This window comes from Pipistrellus kuhlii, unplaced genomic scaffold (assembly GCF_014108245.1).
Source record: "Pipistrellus kuhlii isolate mPipKuh1 unplaced genomic scaffold, mPipKuh1.p scaffold_m20_p_186, whole genome shotgun sequence".
Classification (NCBI taxonomy): domain Eukaryota; kingdom Metazoa; phylum Chordata; class Mammalia; order Chiroptera; family Vespertilionidae; genus Pipistrellus; species Pipistrellus kuhlii.
Genome location: NW_023425500.1, coordinates 458 through 22,414, shown reverse-complemented (window position 1 = coordinate 22,414; position 21,957 = coordinate 458). Strand labels below are relative to the sequence as shown.

Sequence of the window (21,957 nt, the reverse complement as noted above, 5' to 3'; positions counted from 1 at the left end):
AGCCCGGCCGGGAGGGGGTGGGGGTCCCGTCCAGCAGCCCAGCCGGGGGGGCGGGTCCCGTCCGGCAGCTGCGGCCGCCCACCTTGTCGATGGACGCCTTGAGGAAGTTGTCCAGCAGGAGGCGGGCCTCGGCCAGCGAGCAGGAGCTGATGACCACGGACGTGTCCGTCGAGTCCAGCTCCTCCTGGGGCCGGAGGCAGAGGCCGGGTCAGCAGGGCTGCACCCCACCTGGCTCCCTGCACCCCGCTCCCTGCACCCTCCGCCCTGTGCGGCCGCACCTTGGTCTCCTCCAGCTGCACGATGGTGGCCTGGCAGTCGGAGATGCTGTCGTTGATGTAGTCGATGTTGGCCGCCAGCGCCTCCAGCTCCTCCGCCAGCTCCTGCAGCCCCCCGTCCCCCGGGCTCTCCGCCTGCAGCCGCTCCCGCCTGCACCGCAGTGCCTCCTGCAGGAGGAACAGCTCCTCCCTTTTCTGGGGGGCGGGGGGGGGGGCTCAGGGTGCGGTCCAGCCTGCCCACGCCGCCCGCCCCCCAGCCTCCTGGGGACCCCGCACTCAGAGGGGCCGGCAGAGGGACAGCGGACGGCCACGGCGGGCGGCGTGGCTCCGTGGGTGACGTGGCCCTGTGAGCCAGGAGGTCCCGGTTCCATTCCCGGCCAGGGCACAGGGGGGTGCAGGAGGCAGCCGGTCCATGATCCTCTCTCATCATGGATGCTTCTAACTCTATCGCCCTCCCCCTTCCTCTCTGACATCAATAATATATATATATTTTAAAGTGACAGCTGATGGCAGAGGATTGCAAATGGGAGGGAGGGGAGCTGGCAGGAGGGCGGGGTGCAGGTGGGAGGGCGGGTATCAGAGAGAGGGCGGGGTGCAGAGAGGAGGGCAGAGACCAGAGGGAGGGAGTGTGGGGTGCAGGCGGGAGGGCAGGGTGCAGGGGGGTCGGGGTGCAGAGAGGAGAAGGGGGTGCAGGGAGTGCGGGGAGCAGAGAGGGCGGGTGCGGGAAAGGGAGGGATATAGAGGGGGTGCAGAGGGAGAGAAGGGTACAGAGGGAGAGAAGGAGGGGTGCAGGGAGGGCGGGGAGCAGGGAGGGCGGGGTGCGGAAAAGGGAGGGATATAGAGGGGGGTGCAGGAAGAAGGAGGGGGTGCAGGGAGGGCGGGGAGCAGGGGGACGGCCACCTTGATGAGCCTCTCCATGTCGGCCTCCAGGTTGGCCAGCGTCATCCTCTGCATCACGATGTCGATGACCCTGCGCTCCAGCGACTGCCACTTGAGCCGCGCCGCCTGGCTGGAGGCCTGGCCCCTCTTCTGGAGCTTCTTCCTGGGGCGGCAGAGAGTGGGCTGGGTGGTGGTCCCCCCTCTCCCCACCCCGCAGCCACGGGGAGGCCACGGCGGGAGCTGACGGCCAGGGTGTGGCCACGGCGGGAGCTGACGGCCACGGGGGCGGCCACGGCGGGAGCTGACAGCCTCGGGGAGGCCACGGCGGGAGCTGACAGCCAGGGGGAGGCCACGGAGGAGCTGACAGCCAGGGGGTGGCCATGACGGGAGCTGACAGCCAGGGGGTGGCCATGACGGGAGCTGACGGCCACGGGGCGGCCACGGCGGGAGCTGACAGCCTCGGGGAGGCCACGGCGGGAGCTGACAGCCTCGGGGAGGCCACGGCGGGAGCTGACAGCCAGGGGGAGGCCACGGAGGAGCTGACAGCCAGGGGGTGGCCATGACGGGAGCTGACAGCCAGGGGGTGGCCATGACGGGAGCTGACGGCCACGGGGCGGCCATGGCAGGAGCTGACAGCCAGGGGGTGGCCACGGCGGGAGCTGACAGCCAGGGGGCGGCCACGGCGGGAGCTGACGGCCACGGGGCGGCCATGGCAGGAGCTGACAGCCAGGGGGTGGCCACGGCGGGAGCTGACAGCCAGGGGGTGTCCACGGCGGGAGCTGGCGGCCACGGGGCGGCCACGGAGGAGCTGACGGCCACAGGCCCCGGCGCCCCGCTCCCCTGGGCTCGCCTCCCGGGCCCCTCACCTGGCGGGCCGGGCGCCGTGGGCCGTGGCTGCGGTGTGGTCGCCCAGGAAGTGGTTGGTTTTCCGGTTCCACTGGCGCACGATGGTGGACACGGAGCGGGCGCCGGACTCGGCCTCGGACGAGGTGGTGCTGGCGGACACCTCGGCCCCCGAGTCCAGCATGGAGGGCTTGGGGCCCACGCGCCCCGCCGCCCGCTCGGACATGGGCTTGGCCAGGCGCCTCAGCGCAGAGACCTGGGCCGGAGGGGGCCGGTGAGCAGGGACAGTGATGGGGGGACAGGGAGGGGGCCGGTGAGCAGGGCCGGTGATGGGGGGACAGGGAGGGGCCGGTGAGCAGGGCCAGTGATGGGGGGACAGGGAGGGGCCGGTGAGCAGGGCCGGTGATGGGGGGACAGGGAGGGCCCGGTGAGCAGGGCCGGTGATGGGGGGACAGGGAGGGGCCGGTGAGCAGGGCCGGTGATGGGGGGACAGGGAGGGCCCGGTGAGCAGGGCCGGTGATGGGGGGACAGGGAGGGAGGGGCCGGTGAGCAGGGCCGGTGATGGGGGGACAGGGAGGGGCCCGGTGAGCAGGGCCCCATGATGGGGGGACAGGGAGGGGCCGGTGAGCAGGGCCGGTGATGGGAGGACAGGGAGGGGCCGGTGAGCAGGGCCGGTGATGGGGGGACAGGGAGGGCCCGGTGAGCAGGGCCGGTGATGGGGGGACAGGGAGGGGGCCGGTGAGCAGGGCCGGTGATGGGGGGACAGGGAGGGGCCGGTGAGCAGGGCCGGTGATGGGGGGACAGGGAGGGGCCGGTGAGCAGGGCCGGTGATGGGGGGACAGGGAGGGGCCGGTGAGCAGGGCCGGTGATGGGGGGACAGGGAGGGGCCGGTGAGCAGGGCCGGTGATGGGGGGACAGGGAGGGAGGGCCCGGTGAGCAGGGCCAGTGATGGGGGGACAGGGAGGGGCCGGTGAGCAGGGCCAGTGATGGGGGGACAGGGAGGGCCCGGTGAGCAGGGCCGGTGATGGGGGGACAGGGAGGGGGCCGGTGAGCAGGGCCGGTGATGGGGGGACAGGGAGGGGGCCGGTGAGCAGGGCCGGTGATGGGGGACAGGGAGGGGGCCGGTGAGCAGGGACAGTGATGGGGGACAGGGAGGGGGCCGGTGAGCAGGGCCAGTGATGGGGGGACAGGGAGGGGTCCGGTGAGCAGGGCCCCGTGATGGGGGACAGGGAGGGAGGGGCCCGGTGAGCAGGGACAGTGATGGGGGGACAGGGAGGGGGAGCATGGGGCCCTCTGTCCAGCCTGGGCTGGGGCTGAGGCAGGGCCTGTCTGCTGTGACATGGTCACCGAAGGCTTTTCTGTTTGTTTTAAAGGTGGGACCGGAGCCTGCAGCCGCCTCCGGCCTCAGCCCGGTCAGGCGGTGTCCGGGGGGAAGGAGGGAGCGGGCCCAGGTTCCCAGCCCCGGGGGATCCGCGGGGGCGGCTGGGGGGGGCACCCTCACCTCCTGCGTCTTCCTCCTCAGCACCAGCTCCTGCTGCCGCTTCTGGGACTCCAGAGCGCGGATCTGAAACTGCGGGGGAGACCGGTCCCCTCAGGGCGGCGGGCAGAGGCCTGGGCTGGGCCGATCAGTGTGCAGATCAAAGGCCCAGAGCGCAGGGACCCCCACCCCCAGGGCCATTCTCCGGCCTCTGGTCCCCATCCTGGGCCAGGAGGCCTGGCTGGGGCTCTGCAAGCTCCTGCCCCTCCAGGGCGGATCCCGACCCCGGAACATGAGGCTGCAGAACCGCAATGAAGCCCCGCCCACCACCATGCCCTCCCCTCCAGGCCCCGCCCATCACCACACCCTCCTGCTCCAGGCCCCGCCCACCAGCCCTTCCTCCAGGCCCCGCCCATCACCACACCCTCCTGCCACAGGCCACGCCCTCTCGCTACAGACCTCGCCCATCACCACGCCCTCCAGCTTCAGGCCCCGCCCATCACCACGCCCTCCAGCTACAGGCCCCGCCTCTCAGCCTGCTGGCCGGGACTGGCCGTGGGGTGTTGGGGGGCGGGCACCCTCACCTCCTGTCGCCGCTGCTCCTTCTTGAGCTGCGCGATCTCCCGGTTCCTCTTGGTCTCCACCAGCCGCCGCCGCTGCTGCTCCTCCCGCATCTGCTTCATCAGGGCCACCTGGGGGCAGGGGGCGGGGGGCTGAGCAGGCGCCCCCTCCCTGGGCGGGGGTGGGGGGCCGCCGGGCAGCCTGCCGGGGGGCCCCTGAGGCCCCCCCCCCCACTCCTCCGCCGGGGCTGCGCTGCCCTTCCTCCTGGGCCACCCCCGCCCAGCCATGTCCCACCCGGCCCCCCGCTCCCGGCCCTGGTCCCCCCGCCCTAAGCCACCGTCCTGGGTCCGGCTGGTGGCCGGTGTGGACGGAGCTGCGGACCGCGGCGGGGTTGGGGGTGGGGGTTGGGGTTGGGGTGGGGGTGGGGGTGCGGGTGAGGGGCCAGCCCCCAGGACCAGGTGAGGGTGGAGGAGGCTGGTGGCCGGTGTGGACGAGCTGCGGACCGCGGCGGGGTTGGGGGTGGGGTTGGGGGTGGGGGTGGGGGTGGGGGTGGGGGTGCGGGTGAGGGGCCAGCCCGGTGCAGGAGGCAGCGGGCGGCCATGCCGCGGGCCGCGGGGGGGTCCGGAGGTGACCCCCGGCCCACCTTGGCCTTCTTCATCTCGGCCACCTCGGCCTGCAGCCGCCGCAGCTCGCGCTCGTAGCGGGTCTGGTTCTTGAGCAGCCGCGCGTGCTCCTTCTGCGCCGCCTGCAGCTTCTGCAGGTCCCGGTGCATCTCCCGCAGCCGCCGCTCGTAGTCCGCCCGGATCTTGTTGGCCTTCTCCTCCGTGTAGCACTCCATGGTGCCTGGGGGGGGAGAGGGAGAGAGAGAGAGAGGGGGGGAGAGGAAGAGAGAGGGAGGGGGAGAGAGAGAGAGAGGGGAAGAGAGAGGAGGGAGAGAGAGAGAGAGAGAGAAAGGGAGAGAGAGAGAGAGAGAGAGAGAGAGAGAGAGAGAGAGAGAGAGAGAGAGGTGGCCGTTAGGGCCACGTCAGTCCCCATGGGCCCTGCCTGAACCGGGGAGGCCACGCCCCTCTACCAGTGGGTGGGGCTTGAGGAGCAGGAGGGCGGGGCCTGTATAGCTGGGCTGGGCGTGGGGCGGGGCCTGCATGGCTATGGGCGGGGTTTGTAGTGATGTGGGCGGGGCCTGTGGGGCTGTCGGAGGGGCCTGCAATGCTATGGGCAGGGCCTGCAGGGCTGGTGCAGTGGGCAGGAAGCAGGAGAGGGGGCGGGGCCTGAAGCACTGTGGGCGGGGCCTGCATGACTGTGGGCGGGGCCTGCAGGGCTGGTGCAGTGGGCAGGAAGCTGGAGAGGGGGCGGGGCCTGAAGCACTGTGGGCGGGGCCTGCATGACTGTGGGAGGGGCCTGCAGTACTATGGGCGGGGCCTGGGGAGCAGGAGAGGCGGGGCCTGCAGGGCTGGTGCTGTGGGCAGGAAGAAAGCAGGAGAGGGGAGCGGGGCCTGTGGGCGGGGCTGCCGCGCTGTGGGCGGGGCCTGCCGCGCTGTGGGCGGGGCTGCCGCGCTGTGGGCGGGGCTGCCGCGCTGTGGGCGGGCTCACTGAGGTTCTGCAGCACGCGGTCCCTCTCCAGCTGGGTGTCCCGGATCTTGTTCTGCAGCAGGATCAGCTTCTCCTCGTACTGGTGCTTGAGCGTCTGCAGCCGCCGCTGGCTGTTCTCCAGCTCGTCGATCAGCTTCTGCTTGATCTCGATCTCGCACGTCAGGTCGGCCAGGTCGGCCTGGAAGTTCACCTCTGCGGGCAGAGACGGGCCTGACCCGGGCGCCCGGGCACCGGGGCCCGGCCGCCACCACCCTCAGCCCAGCGCCCTCCGGGAGCTCGCCCCCTGGGTGCTGCCTGCCGGGCTCCGTTTCCCGGCCCAGGTCCCCGGCCCGGCCACCCTCTCTCTCTCTGAGACCCGAGGGCTCCGGGGGACCCTCGCACCCTTCGCCTCGGGGTCCGAGTCCGAGTCCACCAGGCTCTCCTCGCTGCCCGAGTCCTCGTCCTCGTCCTCACGGCCCTCCTCCTCCTCGTCCAGGTCCTCCTCCTCCTGCCCACGAGCGCCATCACCAGGCTGGACCGGCCTCAGGAGGGGCGCCCAGAGCAGAGGCCGGTCCCGACGTCCCCGCAGGCGGGAGACGGGTGGGGTGTGGGGTCCTCGTCGGGGCCCTTGTGCCACCTCCGAACTGGAGGGAGCCACCCCCCCCCCCCCCCGTAGCCCGGGCAGTGACCCCCCACCCGCACTGGGATCCGGGGGGACTGAGGGATGGAGGTCACCATGGTAACCAGCAGAGCGAGCCGGAGGCGGACCAAGCACCATCCCCCCTGTGCACAAGGAGGGCTGCAGGAGTGGGTGAGTGTGCGGAGGGGAGGGAGGGGAGGGGAGAGGGAGAGAGGAGGGAAAGGAAGGGGAGGGGAGGGAAAAGCAGGGGAGAGGAGAAGGAAGGAGAGGAGGGGAGAGGGGAGGGGAGGGGAGGGGAGGGGAGAGAGGGGAGGGAAAGGAAGGGGAGGGGAGGGAAAAGCAGGGGAGAGGAGAAGGAAGGAGAGGAGGGGAGAGGGGAGGGGAGGGGAGGGGAGAGAGGGGAGGGAAAGGAAGGGGAGGGGAGGGAAAAGCAGGGGAGAGGAGAAGGAAGGAGAGGAGAGGAGAGGGGAGGGGAGGGCAGGGGAGGGAGAGGAGGGGAGGGAAAAGCAGGGGGGAGGAGAAGGAAGGAGAGGAGAGAGAGGGGAGGGAAGGGGAGGGGAGAGAGGGGAGGGAAAGGAAGGGGAGGGGAGGGAGGGCAGGGGAGGAAGAGGAGAGGAGGGAGAGGAAGGGGAGGGAAAGGAAGGGGAGAGGAGGGAGGGCAGGGGAGGAAGAGGAGGGGAGGGAGAGGAAAGGGAGGGAAAGGAAGGGGAGAGGAAGGAGGGCAGGGAGGGAGAGGAGGGGAGGGAAAAGCAGGGGAGGGAGGAGCGGAGGGGAGGGGAGGGAGGGATCAGGCTCACCTCCTCCACCTCATTGTCCTCGTTCTCGTCCGTCTCCTCGCCGGGGTCCGGCTGGAGCTTCGCCCTCTTTTTGAAGGCCTCCTTCTCCGGGCTGGGGGGGGCAGGCGGGGTCAGGGGGCAGACCTGCCTGAGCCTGGGGGTGGGGGTGGGGCTGGGGGGAGGCTTGTCTTGTCTGGGGGTCATAGGACAGGACCGGGTTCCGGCTCTGCAGCGTCTGGCCGCACCTCCTGTCCCCCGGCCACAGACACCGGGCCCCCCCCCCCCTCTCCCGGGCCCCCCGCCCCCCCTCCCGGGCCCCCCGCCCCCCCTCCCCGGCCCCCCGGCCCCCTCTCCCGGGCCCCCCGCCCCCTCTCCCGGGACCCCGCCCCCCTCTCCGGGCCCCCCCGCCCCCTCTCCCGGGCCCCCCGCCCCCCCTCTCCGGGGCCCCCCGCCCCCTTCTCCCCCGGGGGCCCCCCTCTCCCGGGCCCCCCGCCCCCGCCCCCCCCCCGGGCCCCCCCGCCCCCTCTCCCGGGCCCCCGTCCCCCTCTCCCGGGCCCCCCGCCCCCTCTCCGGGACCCCGCCCCCCTCTCCCGGGCCCCCCGCCCCTCTCCCGGGCCCCCCGCCCCCTCTCCCGGGCCCCCCGCCCCCCTCTTCCGGGCCCCCCGCCCCCTCTCCCGGGACCCCGCCCCCCTCTCCCGGGCCCCCCGCCCCCTCTCCCGGGCCCCCCGCCCCCTCTCCCGGGCCCCCCGCCCCCTCTCCCGGGCCCCCCGCCCCCCTCTCCCGGGCCCCCCGCCCCCTCTCCCGGGCGGACGGACAGCGGCAGCAGGTGGCTCTGCCCCCGGTGCCCCTGGTGCCCCCGGGCTCGCTCGCCTCTTCCTCCGCTGCCGGACCTCCCTCTTCTTGAGCCGCTCCAGGTCCTGCTTGGCCCGGCGGATCACGTCCGCGGCGTCCTCCATGGGCCCGGCCGGGCCCCCCAGCCCCGGCCCCGGGGACGAGCCCGGGGGGAAGGGGCCCCGCGCGGCGGCCCGGGACAGGCTGCGCCGCAGCGACTCGTTCATGGCCTCGCTCTCCAGCAGCTTGGTCCTGGGGGGGGGGGGCCGGGTGAGCGGTCCCCTCGGCGGCCAGGCTCCCCGGGGGCCCGGGGCCCAGCGTGCCGGCCCCCTCACCGCAGCTCCTCGATCTCCCGGATGTAGGTCTGGATCAGGGCGCCGATGGCCTCGTTGCCGTCACCTGGGCGGAGGGAGCCACAAAGGCAACGTCAAGCCCGGCTGGTGCGGCTCAGTGGTGAGCGCGGGCCTCTGACCCCGGAGGTCATGGGTTCGATTCCCGGTTAAGGGCACAGGCCCGGGTTGCAGGCTCCATCCCCAGTGTGGGGGCGTGCGGGAGGCAGCCGATCCGTGATTCTCTCTCTTTCTCATCAATAAAAACATATATTTTTATTTTATTTATTTTTTAAAATATATTTTACTGATTTTTTACAGAGAGGAAAGGAGAGGAAGAGAGAGCTGGAACATCGATGAGACAAAAACATCGATCGGCTACGTCCTGCACGCCCCCCACTGGGAATGTGCCTGCAACCAAGGTCCATGCCCTTCACCGGAATCGAACCTGGGACCCTTCAGTCTGCAGGCCGACGCTCCATCCACCGAGGCAAACCGGTTTCGGCAAAAACATATATTTTTTAAAAAGTTGAAATTGATTGGGAGCAGGTGCATGCACGAACGGCTGGGTGAGCTCCTGGGCTGGCCTCGCCCGCCGTCTGTCTCCCGGCCGTGGCGGGAGGAGGGGGGGCGCCCTGGCCCCGCTGCCCACTCGCCGGCCGGCCGGCGCCCACTCACCGGCCTTGGCCAGCAGCAGGCTGGCCTCCTGGCTCATGAGCTGGGTGACGCGGCTGTTGATGGCGTCGATGGCCTCCTGCATGGCCTTGACCCGCAGGCGCAGCGCCCCGTTCTCCTTCTGCAGCATGGCGTTCTCCCGGAACAGGTCGCTGTAGCCCTCGCTGCCGTCCTCCCCGGCCACCCTCTTGCCCTGGGGTGGGGGGAGTGGGGAGGAGCCAGGCGCCTCAGCCACAGGGAACCCGGTACACCCCCCGGGACCCGTGTCCACACCCTACAAGGCCTGCCCCCCGCGCCCCCGCCCATCGCTCCTTCCTGCCGCCGGGGCCACGGAAAGGACCCCTCCTCCAGGAAGCCCTCCCTGACCACCCAGGAGGGAGGGCCGACTCTCCGCTCTGCCTCCCCAGGCCCGGCCTGCCCCAGGGCTGCCCTGCAGTCCGGCCCGGGAGGCTGAGTCTGGCTCTGAGTCTACGAGCCGTGAGACCGGCCACGCAACCCTGTGTGTGTGTGTGTGTCAGTCTGAGTGTGTGAGTGTGTATGTATGTGAGTGTGTGTGTGTGAGTGTGTATGTGTGAGTGTGAGTGTGTGTCTGTGTGTGTGTGTGTCTCTGTGTGTGTGTGTGTGTGTGAGTGTGTATGTGTGTGAGTGTATGTGAGTGTGTGTCTGTGTCTGTGAGTCTGAGTGTGTGTCTGTGTGTGTCTGTGTGTGTGTGAGTGTGTGTGAGTGTGTGTGTATGTGAGTGTGTGTCTGTGTGTGTGTGAGTGTGTGTGTGTCTGTGTGTGTGAGTGAGTGTGTGTGTGAGTGTGTCTGTGTGTGAGTGTGTGTCTGTGTCTGTGAGTCTGAGTGTGTCTGTGTGCGTGTGTGGTGTGTGTACGTGCATGTGTGTGTGTGTGTGTGTGCGCGCGCGAGCGCTCACCGCCTTGTACTCCAGCAGCTCCATCTGCAGGCGGGCGATCTCGGCCCGCAGCGCGCTGATCTGCTGGCTGGTCTTGTCCTGGTTCACCACCACCTTGTTCTTGATGTTGCGCGCCCGGTTGGCGTACTTGAGGGTGTTGAGTGTCTCCATGAAGTCCCGGTCCGAGGGGCTCACGCAGGCGATCATGATGGTCTGGCTGGGGTGGGGGGGGCGCAGCAGGGGGAAGTGAGGGTTCCGGGCGCAGCCGGCGCCCCAGAAGCTCGGCCTCAGAGCAGAGCACCCGCCCACCGCCCTCTCTGCACCCCGTGGCCTGAGGACTGGGCCTCACGGGCAGAACTGGGTGGTGGGGACCCTCACCCCACGGAGCAGGTGGCGGGCAATGTCGGGGCGACTGTGAGGGGCCAGGCCAGAGAGACGGCCCTGCACCTCTTTACCGTTTTCCATCTAGTACCCGTCTGGGCTCTGTCACCTTTGTATTTTTTTGAAAATATATTTTATTGATTTTTTAAGAGAGGAAGGACGAGGGGGAGAGAGTCAGAAACTTCGATGAGAGAGAAACATCCATCAGCTGCCTCCTGCACACGCCCCACTGAGGATGTGCCCGCCACCAAGGTACATGCCTCTGACCGGAATCGAACCTGGGACCTTTAGTCCACAGGCCGATGCTCTATCCACTGAGCCACACTGGTTAGGGCATCTGTCACCTTTTTATTTTTATAATATATTCCTTTATTGATGTCAGAGAGGAAGGGAGAGGGAGAGAGAGATAGAAACATTCGTAATGAAAGAGAATCACAGATAGGCGGCCTCCTGCACGCCCCACACTGGGGATCCAGCCAACAGCCTGGGCCTGTGCCCTGACCGGGAATCGAACCCTGAGCTCCTGGTTCACAGGTGGACGCTCAGCCCCTGAGCCCGGCGGCCGGGCTGTCACTTCCTTCAGGGACTGTCCCTCTCCTGGGTGTGTGAGTGAGTGTGTGTGTGTACGTGTGTGTACGTGTGTGTGTGAACAGTGTGAGTGTGTGTGTATGAGAGTGTGTATGTGTATGTGTGTGAGTGTGAGTGCAGAAGAGTCCCCACCTACCGCCCGAGCTCAGGGGCGCCTCCCGGCCCCGCGTCCCACCCGCAGCCCAGAGCGGGGTCTCCTTTCCCGGGGGAGGGGCTCCTCACCCTGCCCTCCCTCCCCAGGAAGTCCCGCCCCGCCGGCACCTGTTGCCGCCCAGCGAGTCCTGGAGCAGCCGCGTGAGCTTGGAGTCCCGGTAGGGCACGTGCCCCGCCTTCTTGCTCTGGTCGCCCAGCGCGCTGATCACGTTGCCCAGGGCCAACTGCGGGGACGGACAGACGGGGGCTGGAGGGGCTCCGGGCCGCCCGCCCCGGCCCCGCCGCCCCGGCCCCCGGCCCCTGGCCCCGGCCCCTGGCCCCCGCCCCGCCGCCCCGGCCCCCAGCCCCGGCCCCGGCCCCGCCGCCCCGGCCCCCGGCCCCCGGCCCCGCCGCCCCGGCCCCCAGCCCCGGCCCCGGCCCCGCCGCCCCGGCCCCCGGCCCCGCCTCCCCGGCCCCCGGCCCCGCCTCCCCGGCCCCCGGCCCGCCCGGCCTACCAGGCCGCAGTTGATGGAGATGCCCTCCTTCGCCCGCTCGCCCGTGGCCCCCGTCCGCTTCAGCCGCTCGGAGCCCGCCAGGTCCACGAAGTGGAACTTGGCCGTGAGGGTCTCGTACTCCGGGGCGGGCGCGGCGCCCTCCGGCAGCCCCGTCACCGCCTGGTGCACCTGCGGGAGGGCGGCCGCTGACTCCGCCCCCGGGCAAGGCCCCGCCCCCGGGCACAGGCCCCGCCCCCCGGCACAGGCCCCGCCCCCGGCACAGGCCCCGCCCCCGGGCACAGGCCCCGCCCCCGGGCAAGGCCCCGCCCCGGGCACAGGCCCCGCCCCAGGGCACAGGCCCCGCCCCCGGGCAAGGCCCCGCCCCAGGGCACAGGCCCCGCCCCCGGGCACAGGCCCCTCCCCCGGGCACAGGCCCCGCTCCCGGGCACAGGCCCCGCCCCCGGGCACAGGCCCCGCCCCCGGGCACAGGCCCCTCCCCTCCGGGCACAGGCCCCTCCCCCCGGGCACAGGCCCCACCGGGCACAGGCCCCTCCGAGCCCAGGCCCCACCCCCCGGGCACAGGCCCCTCCGAGCCCAGGCCCCACCCCTTGGGCACAGGCCCCTCCCCCCGGCACAGGCCCCTCCCCCCGGGCACAGGCCCCTCCGGGCCCAGGCTCCCCCCATCCCAGGGCCCCGGGCCCCTCACCGGCTCCCGCCGGGCGCACACGCGCGTCTGGCACAGGTGGATGGTGAAGATGGCGTGGGAGCGGGAGCTCTGCACGTTCATCTGGGTGCTGGCCGTGGTGCGGGACAGGGCGCCCTGCCGCAGGCACTGGATCAGCTGGGGGGGCGGGGGGAGAGGCGGCCGTGAGGTCCCCCGCAGGCCTGACCCCGGACCCCGCCCCCGGCCCCGCCCCGCCCCCGCCCCCCGGCCCCCGCACACCTCCTCCTGGGAGCTGATGAGGCGGGAGGTGACGCCGGCCGTGTAGATGCCGCCCTGCGCGTCCTCGTGGATCTTGATGTTGGAGCGGCGGTGCCGGGCCTCGGGGTCGCGGGCGGCGTCGAAGAGGTCGAGGATCTCCTCGTTGTAGAGCTGGGAGGGGGGGGAAGGGACAGGGCTGGGCTCTGCCTATGGACAGGCTGCTCCACTCTGCAGACCGGGAAACTGAGGCCTGGAGGTCCCCCGACCAGCCCTGTGCCCTCCCCTCCGGTTCTGGGTTCGGGGCCTTTGATCCGGATGGGGGCGGGGGCGGCAGGAGGCCCGGCCCTTCCTTCCTGGGGTCAGAGGAGACTCCGGGGGCAGGCAGGGCCGGCGGGGCCAGAGGCCAGAGCGTGCGGGAGCCACGGCTCTCCAGCCCCTTTCCGGGTCCCCCACGGCCTTCCGGCTCCCACGGCTCGTCCTCTCCACCCGCCCGCCGGCCCGCCCGCCGCCCCGCACCTCCAGGAACTGGGCGCTGACTTTGAACTCGGGCCGGGCCAGGCCCTGCTCCCGGGCCCGCCGCTGGCGCTCGGCGATGCCGCCGAAGAGGTGGGCGATGGCCCGGGGCACGATGCCCTGCTCCTCCGCCGCCGCCGCCGTGTCGAAGCCGGTGCCCATGGTGTACGTCTTCCCGGCCCCCGTCTGCGCCGAGACCGAGCGGGTGAGCCGACGCGCCCCGACTCCCGCCCGCGCCCCGACTCCCCGCCCGGCCTGGCCCCAAACCCCACCCCAAGGCAGCCACTGGGGCTGAGAGCCTTCCCCCAACCCCCATGGCATCCTGGGAGGACATGCACGCCTGGGCCCCTGTGGTCCCGGGTCCGAGCTCTTGCCCCGTTGCCGGGAGGAGGCTCGGTGGGTGTGGTGACGGGCGTGGCCGTGGCCAGCGTGGCCGTGGCAGGTGTGGTGGCCGAGGCCGTGGCTCACCTGCCCGTAGGCCAGCACCGTGGCATTGTAGCCCTCGAAGCAGCCCTCGATGAGCCTACGCACGCAGGTGGCATATACGTGCTCCTGCCACGTGTCCAGGTCGAAGACAAAGTCGTAGGTGAAGGCCTTGTCCTTGCCCAGCAGCACCTGCGGCTCGCCCGGCGTGACCGACGTGCAGACGTGGCAGCCCTCGATCTTCTCCTTGGGCAGCTGCGGCCGGATCCTGCCGGGAGCGGGAGCCGGTCAGCCCGGCCCAGTCTCCCCACCGCCGAGCCCCCAAAACTCCCCCGCCCCCCGCCCTGTCTCCCCAGCCCCCCCAGGACCCCCGAGCTGGAGGAGAAGGAAGCTTAGTGAGCTCCCCCACACCTCCCGTCCCGGCAGAGCACAGAGCAGCTTCTGTACACGGACAATAATAAATAATAAATTCAGCTGATTTAGCTCCGTGGCTGAGCGTCAACCTATGAACCAGGAGGTCGGGGTTCGGTTCCCGCTCAGGGCACAGGCCCGGGTTGCGGGCTCCGTCCCCAGTGGGGGGCATGCGGGAGGCAGATGATTCTCATCACTGATGTTTCTCTCTCCCTCCCTCTCCTTTCCTCTCTGGAATCAATAAAAATAGCAGGCACTCCCGCTTCCACAGGGAGCCCCGGGCAAGTGGGGACGGGGATGGGGATGGGGATGGGGATGGGGACGGGGACGGGGACGGGGGACGGGGACGGGGACGGGGACGGGGGGACGGGGACGGGGACGGGGATGGGGGACGGGGGACGGGGGACGGGGACGGGGACGGGGACGGGGGGACGGGGACGGGGACGGGGATGGGGGACGGGGACGGGGATGGGGGATGGGGACGGGGACTGGGACGGGGACGGGGACGGGGACGGGGATGGGGGATGGGGATGGGGACGGGGACGGGGACGGGGGGACGGAGACGGGGACGGGGGACGGGGACGGGGACGGGGGATGGGGACAGGGAGGGGGACGGGGAGGGGGACGGGGTGACGGGGAGGGGGACGGGGACGGGGACGGGGAATGAGGATGGGGATGGGGGACGGGGATGGGGGACGGGGACGGGGACGGGGACGGGGTGGGGGGGGACGGGGACGGGGACGGGGGACGGGGGAGGGGACGGGGACGGGGGACGGGGGACGGGGACGGGGACGGGGGGGACGGGGATGGGATGGGAATGGGGGACGGGGACGGGGACGGGGGACGGGGACGGGGACGGGGGGGGGGGGACGGGGGACGGGGACGGGGGACGGGGACGGGGACGGGGACGGGGGACGGGGGACGGGGACGGGGATGGGGGACCGGCCTAGCCGCTCGGGGGCTCCGGTCTGGAGGGGACCAGAGCCTCCTGAAGGCCTGGGGGCCGGAGCACCTCCTGCTCGGATGGGGCGCCCCCTCCCCACCCCGCCCCGAGGCAGAGCCTGGCGGACATTCTTGGGAAGCAGCTCTGGTTTCTCACCCAGCACCCCCACCCCCTGCAGGATCCAGCGAGGAAGGCCAAGTGGGCTGAGGGCGGGGCCTCTAACAGGGCCCCAGGCCGCCCCAGGAGGCCCACAGCCCAGAGCCAGGCGGGGTGGGGGTGGGGGTGGGTGGGAATGGGGGAGGGGGCTCCCCTGCGAAAAGGAAGAGAAGTGGCATCCGTTTGAGGGGGGCGCTAGGCACGGACGGGGCTACCTCCATCCGGCTGCAGCTTTCCACCCCTCTTTCAAACCGCCGTTGCCATGACGACCTCGCCATGGCAACCAGATGTGAGTCAGGGAGCATGTGCGGCGGGATTGGCAGGGAGCACCTCCCCGATGCCTAAAGCGAGGGGGGGGGGGCGGGCGCCGATGCCCGGGGCTCCCCGCACCAGCCAGCCCCTCGCTGCCAGCCGGGCCTCACAATGAGCTGCTTGTCAGGCCGGAACCCTGAGCCAATGTTCACCCCGAGAGGGGGAGAGAGCGAGGCTGAGCCGGCACCCAGCCGGGCCCAGGGCGCCCGCCACCGAGCCACCCAGCCGCGGAGCCAGGGCTCCCGCCCTCCCGCCCCTGCCCCGCCCCGGGCTGGCCCAGGCCCCAGCTGTCTCCAGCTGCAGGCCTGGCTCACCTGAGCCCATCTAAGCCTGTCTGTCCCCTGCTCCGCACGGGGGGGGGGACCGGGTGTCAGGGGCTCCGGGCCCGGTGCTCCCACCAACAGCGGCCTGGGGTTTTCTCTCTCTCTCCCTCTCCCTCTCCCTCTCTCTCTCCCTCTCTCTCTCCCTCTCCCTCTCCCTCTCTCCCTCTCTCTCTCCCTCTCTCTCTCCCTCCCTCTCTCCCTCCCTCTCTCTCTCTCTCTCTCTGTGTTTGTGTATATATGTATGTATATATATAAAATTGATGTCAGAGAGGAAGGGAGAGGAAGAGAGAGAAGCATCCATGATGAGAGGGAATCACGGACCGGCTGCTTCCTGCACGCCCCACACAGGGGATCCAGCCTGCAACCCGGGCCTGTGCCCTGACCGGGAATCGAACCCTGGACACCTGGTTCCTAGGTGGACACTCCATCATGGAGCCACGCCAGCAGTGTGTTTGCGCATCTTAAACGATGCTGCGTTACTGTGGGGCCCGGGTAGGGCCCAGGCTGTGGGCCCAGGCTCCGGGCAGGACCAGGCTCCGGGCACAGGCTCCGGGCACAGGCTCTGGGCAGGACCGGGCTCCGGGCACAGGCTCCGGGCACAGGCTGTGGACCCAGGTTCTGGGCACAGGCTCCGGGCAGGACAGGCTCCGGGCACAGGCTCCGGGCAGGACAGGCTCCGGGCACAGGCTCCAGGCAGGACCAGGCTCCGGGCCTCAGGACCAAACGCTCCCGCCCTCGGTGCCCACAGCGTCCAGGTGTGCCCAGGGGCACGGGGTCAGGCCGGCCGGACCAGCTCCCGCCGACGCCCGCCCAGCCACGTGGGCTGCTTTCGATGGGATTTCTGGATCCGATTCAAACGCCATTTAATTACCCCGGGCAGATGGCAGTGCGGGCGATCGGAGGAAATCGAATCAGGGTCCCTGGGGGCCGGGGTGGGGGGTGCCGGGGGTGGGCAGAGAGCCGGCTGCTGCCCTGCCTGTCAGAGCCCATCAGAGCCCGCGGCGCGGCCCAGCCACCTCCTGTGGGGTCCTCGGTGGTCAGAGGCCCCCCACCGGCCCTCTCCCTTCCTCTCTGCAATCGGTACAGCCACACCTTTAAAGAAAGCCTCCACCACAAGGTGAATCACGGTTTCACGCAACGCTGGCAAAAGTCACGCTATCTGGCTCCCGGCCTGGCTCAGTAAGGGCCTGGGGACCAGCCGTCCGTCGCCCCGCACAGCTTCCTGGACCTGCCCTCGGGCATCCTCCCGAGCCCCACCCCTCGGGGCCTCCATCCTGCCGCCCGCCCGGCTCTGCGAGGCCCGGAACCTCCCGGAACAGAGGCCGCCTATTCCCGCCTTGGCACGGGCCCGGGCACCGGCTGCCCAGCTCGGGGCAGCTGAGCGGGAGCCGGCGCTGAGGGTGGCGATTGCAGATCCTCCCCTCCCCTCCCCCCTGCCCCAGGAGAAGTGAGACCGGCTGCAGGGACCAGGGCCCACCCCCAGCTCCGAGCCAGAACAGCTGAGCTCAGCGGTTCCTTAGACCTCGGGGAGCCGGGCAGCCGGGCGGGAGAGAGACGGAGGACAGAGGACGGAGGGAGGACAGAGGGGGGACAGAGGGAGGACAGAGGGAGGACGGAGGACACAGGACAGAGGACAGAGCCGGGGGAGGCGGCTGGGGACACGCAGACGCCGCGGAGGAGAATCTGGCCCCTGCAAAGGGTGCCCGGGGCCCCCCCAGAAGGAGGGGGGACGGGGCCAGCTCCCCTCACGCCCACCTCATCCTCAGGAACAATACAGACAGCCAATCAATCATGTCACTGCCCCGCCCCAGGCTCCGCCCGGCGAACTCGGGGTCCTGGGGGTCTGCTCAGCTTCTCAGGCGGAATGCTGGCGAGGCCCCACCTTTGTCTCCTAACTGACCTGACCACCCCCCCCGACCTTGACCTTGGCCTTGAGCTCCTCCAGGCACAGGTCACTGCAGGTCACGGCTGTGACAGGACAAGGGCCCCGGGCCAGGATGGAGGGCGGCCCCAGAGCCCCTGCACCCCAGCTCCCTCCACGCCCCCGGGGGCGCCCCCCGCCACGCCCCGGAAGCAGGACTGGGGACCTGAATCCTTCAGGAGCCCCTGGGGCCAGCGATGGCCAGGGAGGGACGGAGACCGAGGCACATCCACCGCCCTGGGTGCCTGGACGCCCGGCCTCCTGCCCTGTCCCGCCCACGGCCGCCATGGACACGCTATCCTGAAGGCGTGTGTGTATGTGCGTGTGCGTGTGCACACACGTGCTCACATGCACGTGGCAGGGACGTGGCGCGGCCTGCGACCTCGGGTCTGCCGGGCGCTCTGAGTCACTGAGCTGCACCGTGACCTGTCACGGCCCGGCTCAGAGACCGGCCAGATCAAAGGGGAGCTGGCCGGCGGGCCAGCCGGCGGGATTTAGATAAGCTGGGTGCGGGGGGGGGGGGGGGGGGGGGAGTGGATGGAAGGGGGATGGAGGGACGGGATGGGGGAGGAGGGGGGAGTGTTTCCTGCTGCTCACGCCCGCTGGTCCCGGGATTGGGGGGGGGGGGGGGGGCGGCCAGTCTCTGGCTCCTTCCTGGAAATCCTCGTCCCCGAGGGCTCGGAGCCCAGGAACCTCGGCCCCTCCTGGTGCCAGGGAGCCCCGGTCCCAGGGAGGGTGGCCCCCAGCTTCCTGAGGCTCAAATGTGAGCCGAGTCTCGAACCACTCCGGGTGGAACCTGCTGGGGACCCGGCACCCCAGCAGGCAGGCGGGTGGGCGGGCGGGCGGGCCGGCGGCTGGAGAAACCGAGCCCGCCCGCCCGCCCGCCCGGCTGGGCCTGCAGCAGCGCCTTGGCCCCGGAGGGGAGCAGGACCAGAACCCAGACCCCGGCCACTCCCGCCCCGCAGCCTCCGGAGCGGACAGCATCCTCCTCCAGGGCCGGGCGGGCAGCCTGCCAGCCGGAGGCGGAGGCAGGAGCCGCCCTCCCGGGGGAGTCTGGCCCGCAGACGGGGCGTGAGGCTGACTTAGCCCCCAGGAGGCGGCTTCCCACCGAGGCCAGCCGGCTCTCGGACCGGCCGCCCGGCCCCCTGGGAACCCGAGGTCCCGGCTCCACTGCTGTGCTCAGTGGTTAGACATCGACCTGGGAACCGGGTCACGGTTCGGTCCCCAGTGAGGAGCGGGCAGGAGGCAGCTGGTCCGGGACTGCTCTCATCATGGATGTTTCTCTCTCTTCCTCTCCGAAATAAAGAGAAAAAAAAAAGAAAAAAAAATATATATATATTATTAATATATATATATTTTATTGATTTTTTACAGAGAGGAAGGGAGAGGGATAGAGAGTTAGAAACATCGACAAGAGAGAAGCATCGATCAGCCGCCTCCTGCACAACCCCCCACCGGGGATGTGCCCGCAACCAAGGTCCATGCCCTTGACCGGAATCAAATCTGGGACCCTTCAGTCCACAGGCCAACGCTCTATCCACTGAGCCAAACTGGTTCCAGCAAGAAAAATATATATATTTTAAAATTACAATAATAATTATATTAAAAAGTGAATAATAAAACAGGGTGTGGATCCGACAGGGGTGCTGGCCCCGTCGCTGCAGGGGTGCAGAGAGGGGAGAGAGACAGAGCCCGTGGCAGCCAGAGGGTCCTGTTGCCCCCCATCCCCCCCAACCTTCTCTTGGCCTCTCGGACCCCCCCCCCCCATCAGAGGAAGGACCCAGACAAGAAGGCTTTGTCCTGTGAGGTCAAAGGGCATGGGTTGAGGAGGCCCGCAGGCCCGGGGAGGGGGTGCTGGGCTCCCCCAGGAAACCGTCAGGAAGCCTTGGTGTCAGCTCAGGGAGCATGGGGTTCAGGGCTGGGACCCCACTCCCTCCTGGGGGGGAGGTCCTCGATCTTCCTCTTTCACCCCAGAGTCCTGCCCAGGGACTGTCCATGGGGTGGGGGTGGGGGGGCACCTGGGGGAGAGCTAGATGGCCCCCCCTCCCAGGGCACCCGGATCTCAGCTGTCCCCCAGCAGCGGGGGGAGGGCACCCCCAGAAAGGCTAACACCAGGAAGGGGAGGGGCCAGCAGAGAGGGGTGCCAGTCGGAAGTTGGGGAGCAGGCAGGGGTGCGAGGAGGAGCTGAGAGCCGGGGCCAGACCCGGCCCTGAGCCGGATAGACCCCACGGGACTCGGCCGCGGCCGGGGGCCTGGGAAGCACAGGCCCGGCTCCCGGCCCGGTCTCTGGGCATCTGGCAGGGTTTCCCATAACCTCCCAGGAGACCGAGCGGCAGCGCCCGGGGCTCGGAGCCGGAGCGTGACAGCATCAGCATGTGGCGGGGACGGCTCAGCAGGGCCCCGGGGACCGGCCCTGCGGAGGAATGCAGAGCAACAGGCGCCGAGGGCTGGCCTCGGGGACGGGAGTGTCGCCCCATGGCCGGGCCCCGGCCCCACACCACCGGCCCGGGACAGACGCAGACGCATGTCCAGGGGAAAGGAAGCTCCCTCAGCGCAGGAGGGAGCCGGGATTTATTCTTTATTTCATTATAATATTAATATATATTCCATTGATTTTTCACAGAGAGGAAGGGAGAGGAAGAGAGAGCAAGAAACATCGATGAGAGAGAAACATCCACCAGCTGCCTCCTGCACACCCCCCACTGGGGATGTGCCCGCAACCAAGGTCCATGCCCTTGACCGGAATCGAACCCCGGACCCTTCAGTCCTCAGGCCGACGCTCCATCCACTGAGCCACACCGGTCGGGGCTCTGTATATTTTTTATTGATGTCAGAGAGGAAGGGAGAGACACACACCCGTGAGGAGAGAGGATCACGGACGGGCTGCCTCCTGCACGCCCCCCACTGGGGCTCGAACCGTGACCTTCCGGTTCCTGGGTCGACGCTCAACCACGAAGCCGGGCCGGGCCAGGCAGGGGTTATTTGTGGGCACTTTACGCCCGTCCACGGCCGAGGCGTCGAGCCGCTGTCCCCATTCTGCGGAGGGGGAAACCGAGGTCCCGACAGGGACAGAGCAGAGCGCCCCGCCCTGCGCCCGGAGATGGAGGCTGAGAGAGTCCCATGGGCACTTCCCCTGCCGGCCTGCCCCGCCTCCCCGGGCCCTGCTGCCCCGGTGCAGGTTTTGAAAAGCCGCCGTCCAATCGGCAGGCTGCCCGTGGGGGAGGGGACGGGCTTCCGGCGCTGTGGTTACTACGGTCCACTTCCTCGCGATGACATCATAAGCCCCGTTCCCCCAGGGCTCAGGTCGGCCCAGCCCGGAGGTCCTGCCAGCGTGGCCCTTACGCGCCCGTTTCTGTCTGCCTCGGTCTCCCCGTCCCAAACACCAATTCTCTTCCTTTTTTTTTTTTTTTTTTTTTTTAAACTGTATTGCTTTCAGAGAAGAAGGGAGCGGGAGAGAGAGAGAAACATCAACGAGGGAATCATGGATCGGCTGCCTCCTGCATGCCCCCTCCTGGGGGTCGAGCCGGCCACCCTGGCCATGTGCCCTTGACCGGAATTGAACCCGGGAGGGACCCTTCAGTCCCCAGGCTGACGCTCTACCCACTGAGCCACACGGGCTAGGGCCGTGTCACCAATGCTCTCAACCAGACGGACAGGACGATCTCAGAGTAGCGGGAAGGAGGGAAATACGGTGGTGGTGGCTGGAGAACCGGGGGCCCCGGGCCCCCCACCTCTTCCCAGGCCCTGCTCCACCCTGGAGCGCCCCCCCAAGGTCGCGGGGCTGGCCGAGGCCCCCCCACCCCCTCTCCCCGGCCAGCAGCCTGAAGGAAGAAAGCTTAAGGAAACGGCAGAGATAAGGGGAGGGGGTCAGGCCGCACGGAGGGGCCCCGGGGTGGGGCCCAGAGCCGGGGTGGGGGTAGGGGTGGGGGTGGAAGGGTCTTAAATTAAGATGCCACGTGACTGGCTTCCCTCCCCAATGTGAGCTCTGTAAGCCGGCGTTTCCCAGCAGCTGCCCGCCCCCCCCCCCCCTCTCTCCCGCCCTGAGACAGCACCCCCTCCACACACACACACACACACACACACACACACACACACGGCGAGCCCAGCTCCAGGTCCTTATCCTGCCAGGGGATTAGTGAAGGGCGGGAGGGCGGGCGGGCAGATGCAGGCTGGCCTGGCCGTCTCCTAGTGCCAGGGGGCAGGGGCCGAAGGACCAGGATGCGGAAGGCCTGGGGGGGCCTTTGGGGGTCGCCTCACACCCAGACCTTCCTTCCCCCCCTCCCCCAGCCCAGGTCCTGACAGTCCCCCTCAGGCTCTGCCCCAGCTCAGGCCTCTGCAGGGACCCGCTGGCAGCAAGTGGCCCGGTCCTGTCCCTGGAGCCCGGGGCCTGGCACGTCTCAGCCGGGCCTACGCTGCCCGCCCGCCCCATCCCTGGCTCTGGGTCCCAGGAGCTCACAGGCAGTCCGAAAGCAGCCCCGTTACAGCCCCGTTACAGACAAGAACGGATGTCCAGCGTCGACCTAGGAACCAGGAGGTCAGGGTTCGATTCCCGGTCAGGCTCCATCCCCAGGAGGGGGTGTGCAGGAGGCATCTGGTCCATGATTCTCTCTCATCATGGATGTTTCTCTCTCCCTCTCCCTTCCGCTCTGAAATCAATAAAAATATATTTTAAAAAAGAGAGAGAGACT

The 21,957-nt window shown here is 69.9% G+C and overlaps 1 protein-coding gene across 1 annotated transcript in view; it reads right to left on the bottom strand.

Annotated features, from left to right (window-relative positions):
• The window catches only part of KIF21B (kinesin family member 21B), a gene marked incomplete at its 5' end in the record, with an annotated part of 28,208 nt that extends 14,717 nt beyond the window's left edge, over positions 1-13,491 (bottom strand). Inside the window, 20 exons of the mRNA XM_036443181.2 lie at positions 83-184; positions 279-470; positions 1,176-1,317; positions 2,021-2,253; positions 3,499-3,567; positions 4,059-4,166; positions 4,679-4,878; positions 5,626-5,817; positions 6,007-6,112; positions 7,042-7,132; positions 7,891-8,103; positions 8,187-8,250; positions 8,859-9,048; positions 9,772-9,967; positions 10,981-11,096; positions 11,367-11,534; positions 12,052-12,186; positions 12,289-12,438; positions 12,784-12,966; positions 13,249-13,491. Coding sequence (XP_036299074.2) covers positions 83-184; positions 279-470; positions 1,176-1,317; positions 2,021-2,253; positions 3,499-3,567; positions 4,059-4,166; positions 4,679-4,878; positions 5,626-5,817; positions 6,007-6,112; positions 7,042-7,132; positions 7,891-8,103; positions 8,187-8,250; positions 8,859-9,048; positions 9,772-9,967; positions 10,981-11,096; positions 11,367-11,534; positions 12,052-12,186; positions 12,289-12,438; positions 12,784-12,966; positions 13,249-13,491 — 3,093 coding nt within the window. The remainder of the gene's footprint in view (positions 1-82; positions 185-278; positions 471-1,175; positions 1,318-2,020; positions 2,254-3,498; positions 3,568-4,058; positions 4,167-4,678; positions 4,879-5,625; positions 5,818-6,006; positions 6,113-7,041; positions 7,133-7,890; positions 8,104-8,186; positions 8,251-8,858; positions 9,049-9,771; positions 9,968-10,980; positions 11,097-11,366; positions 11,535-12,051; positions 12,187-12,288; positions 12,439-12,783; positions 12,967-13,248) is intronic.
• Positions 13,492-21,957: the final 8,466 nt, after the last annotated feature.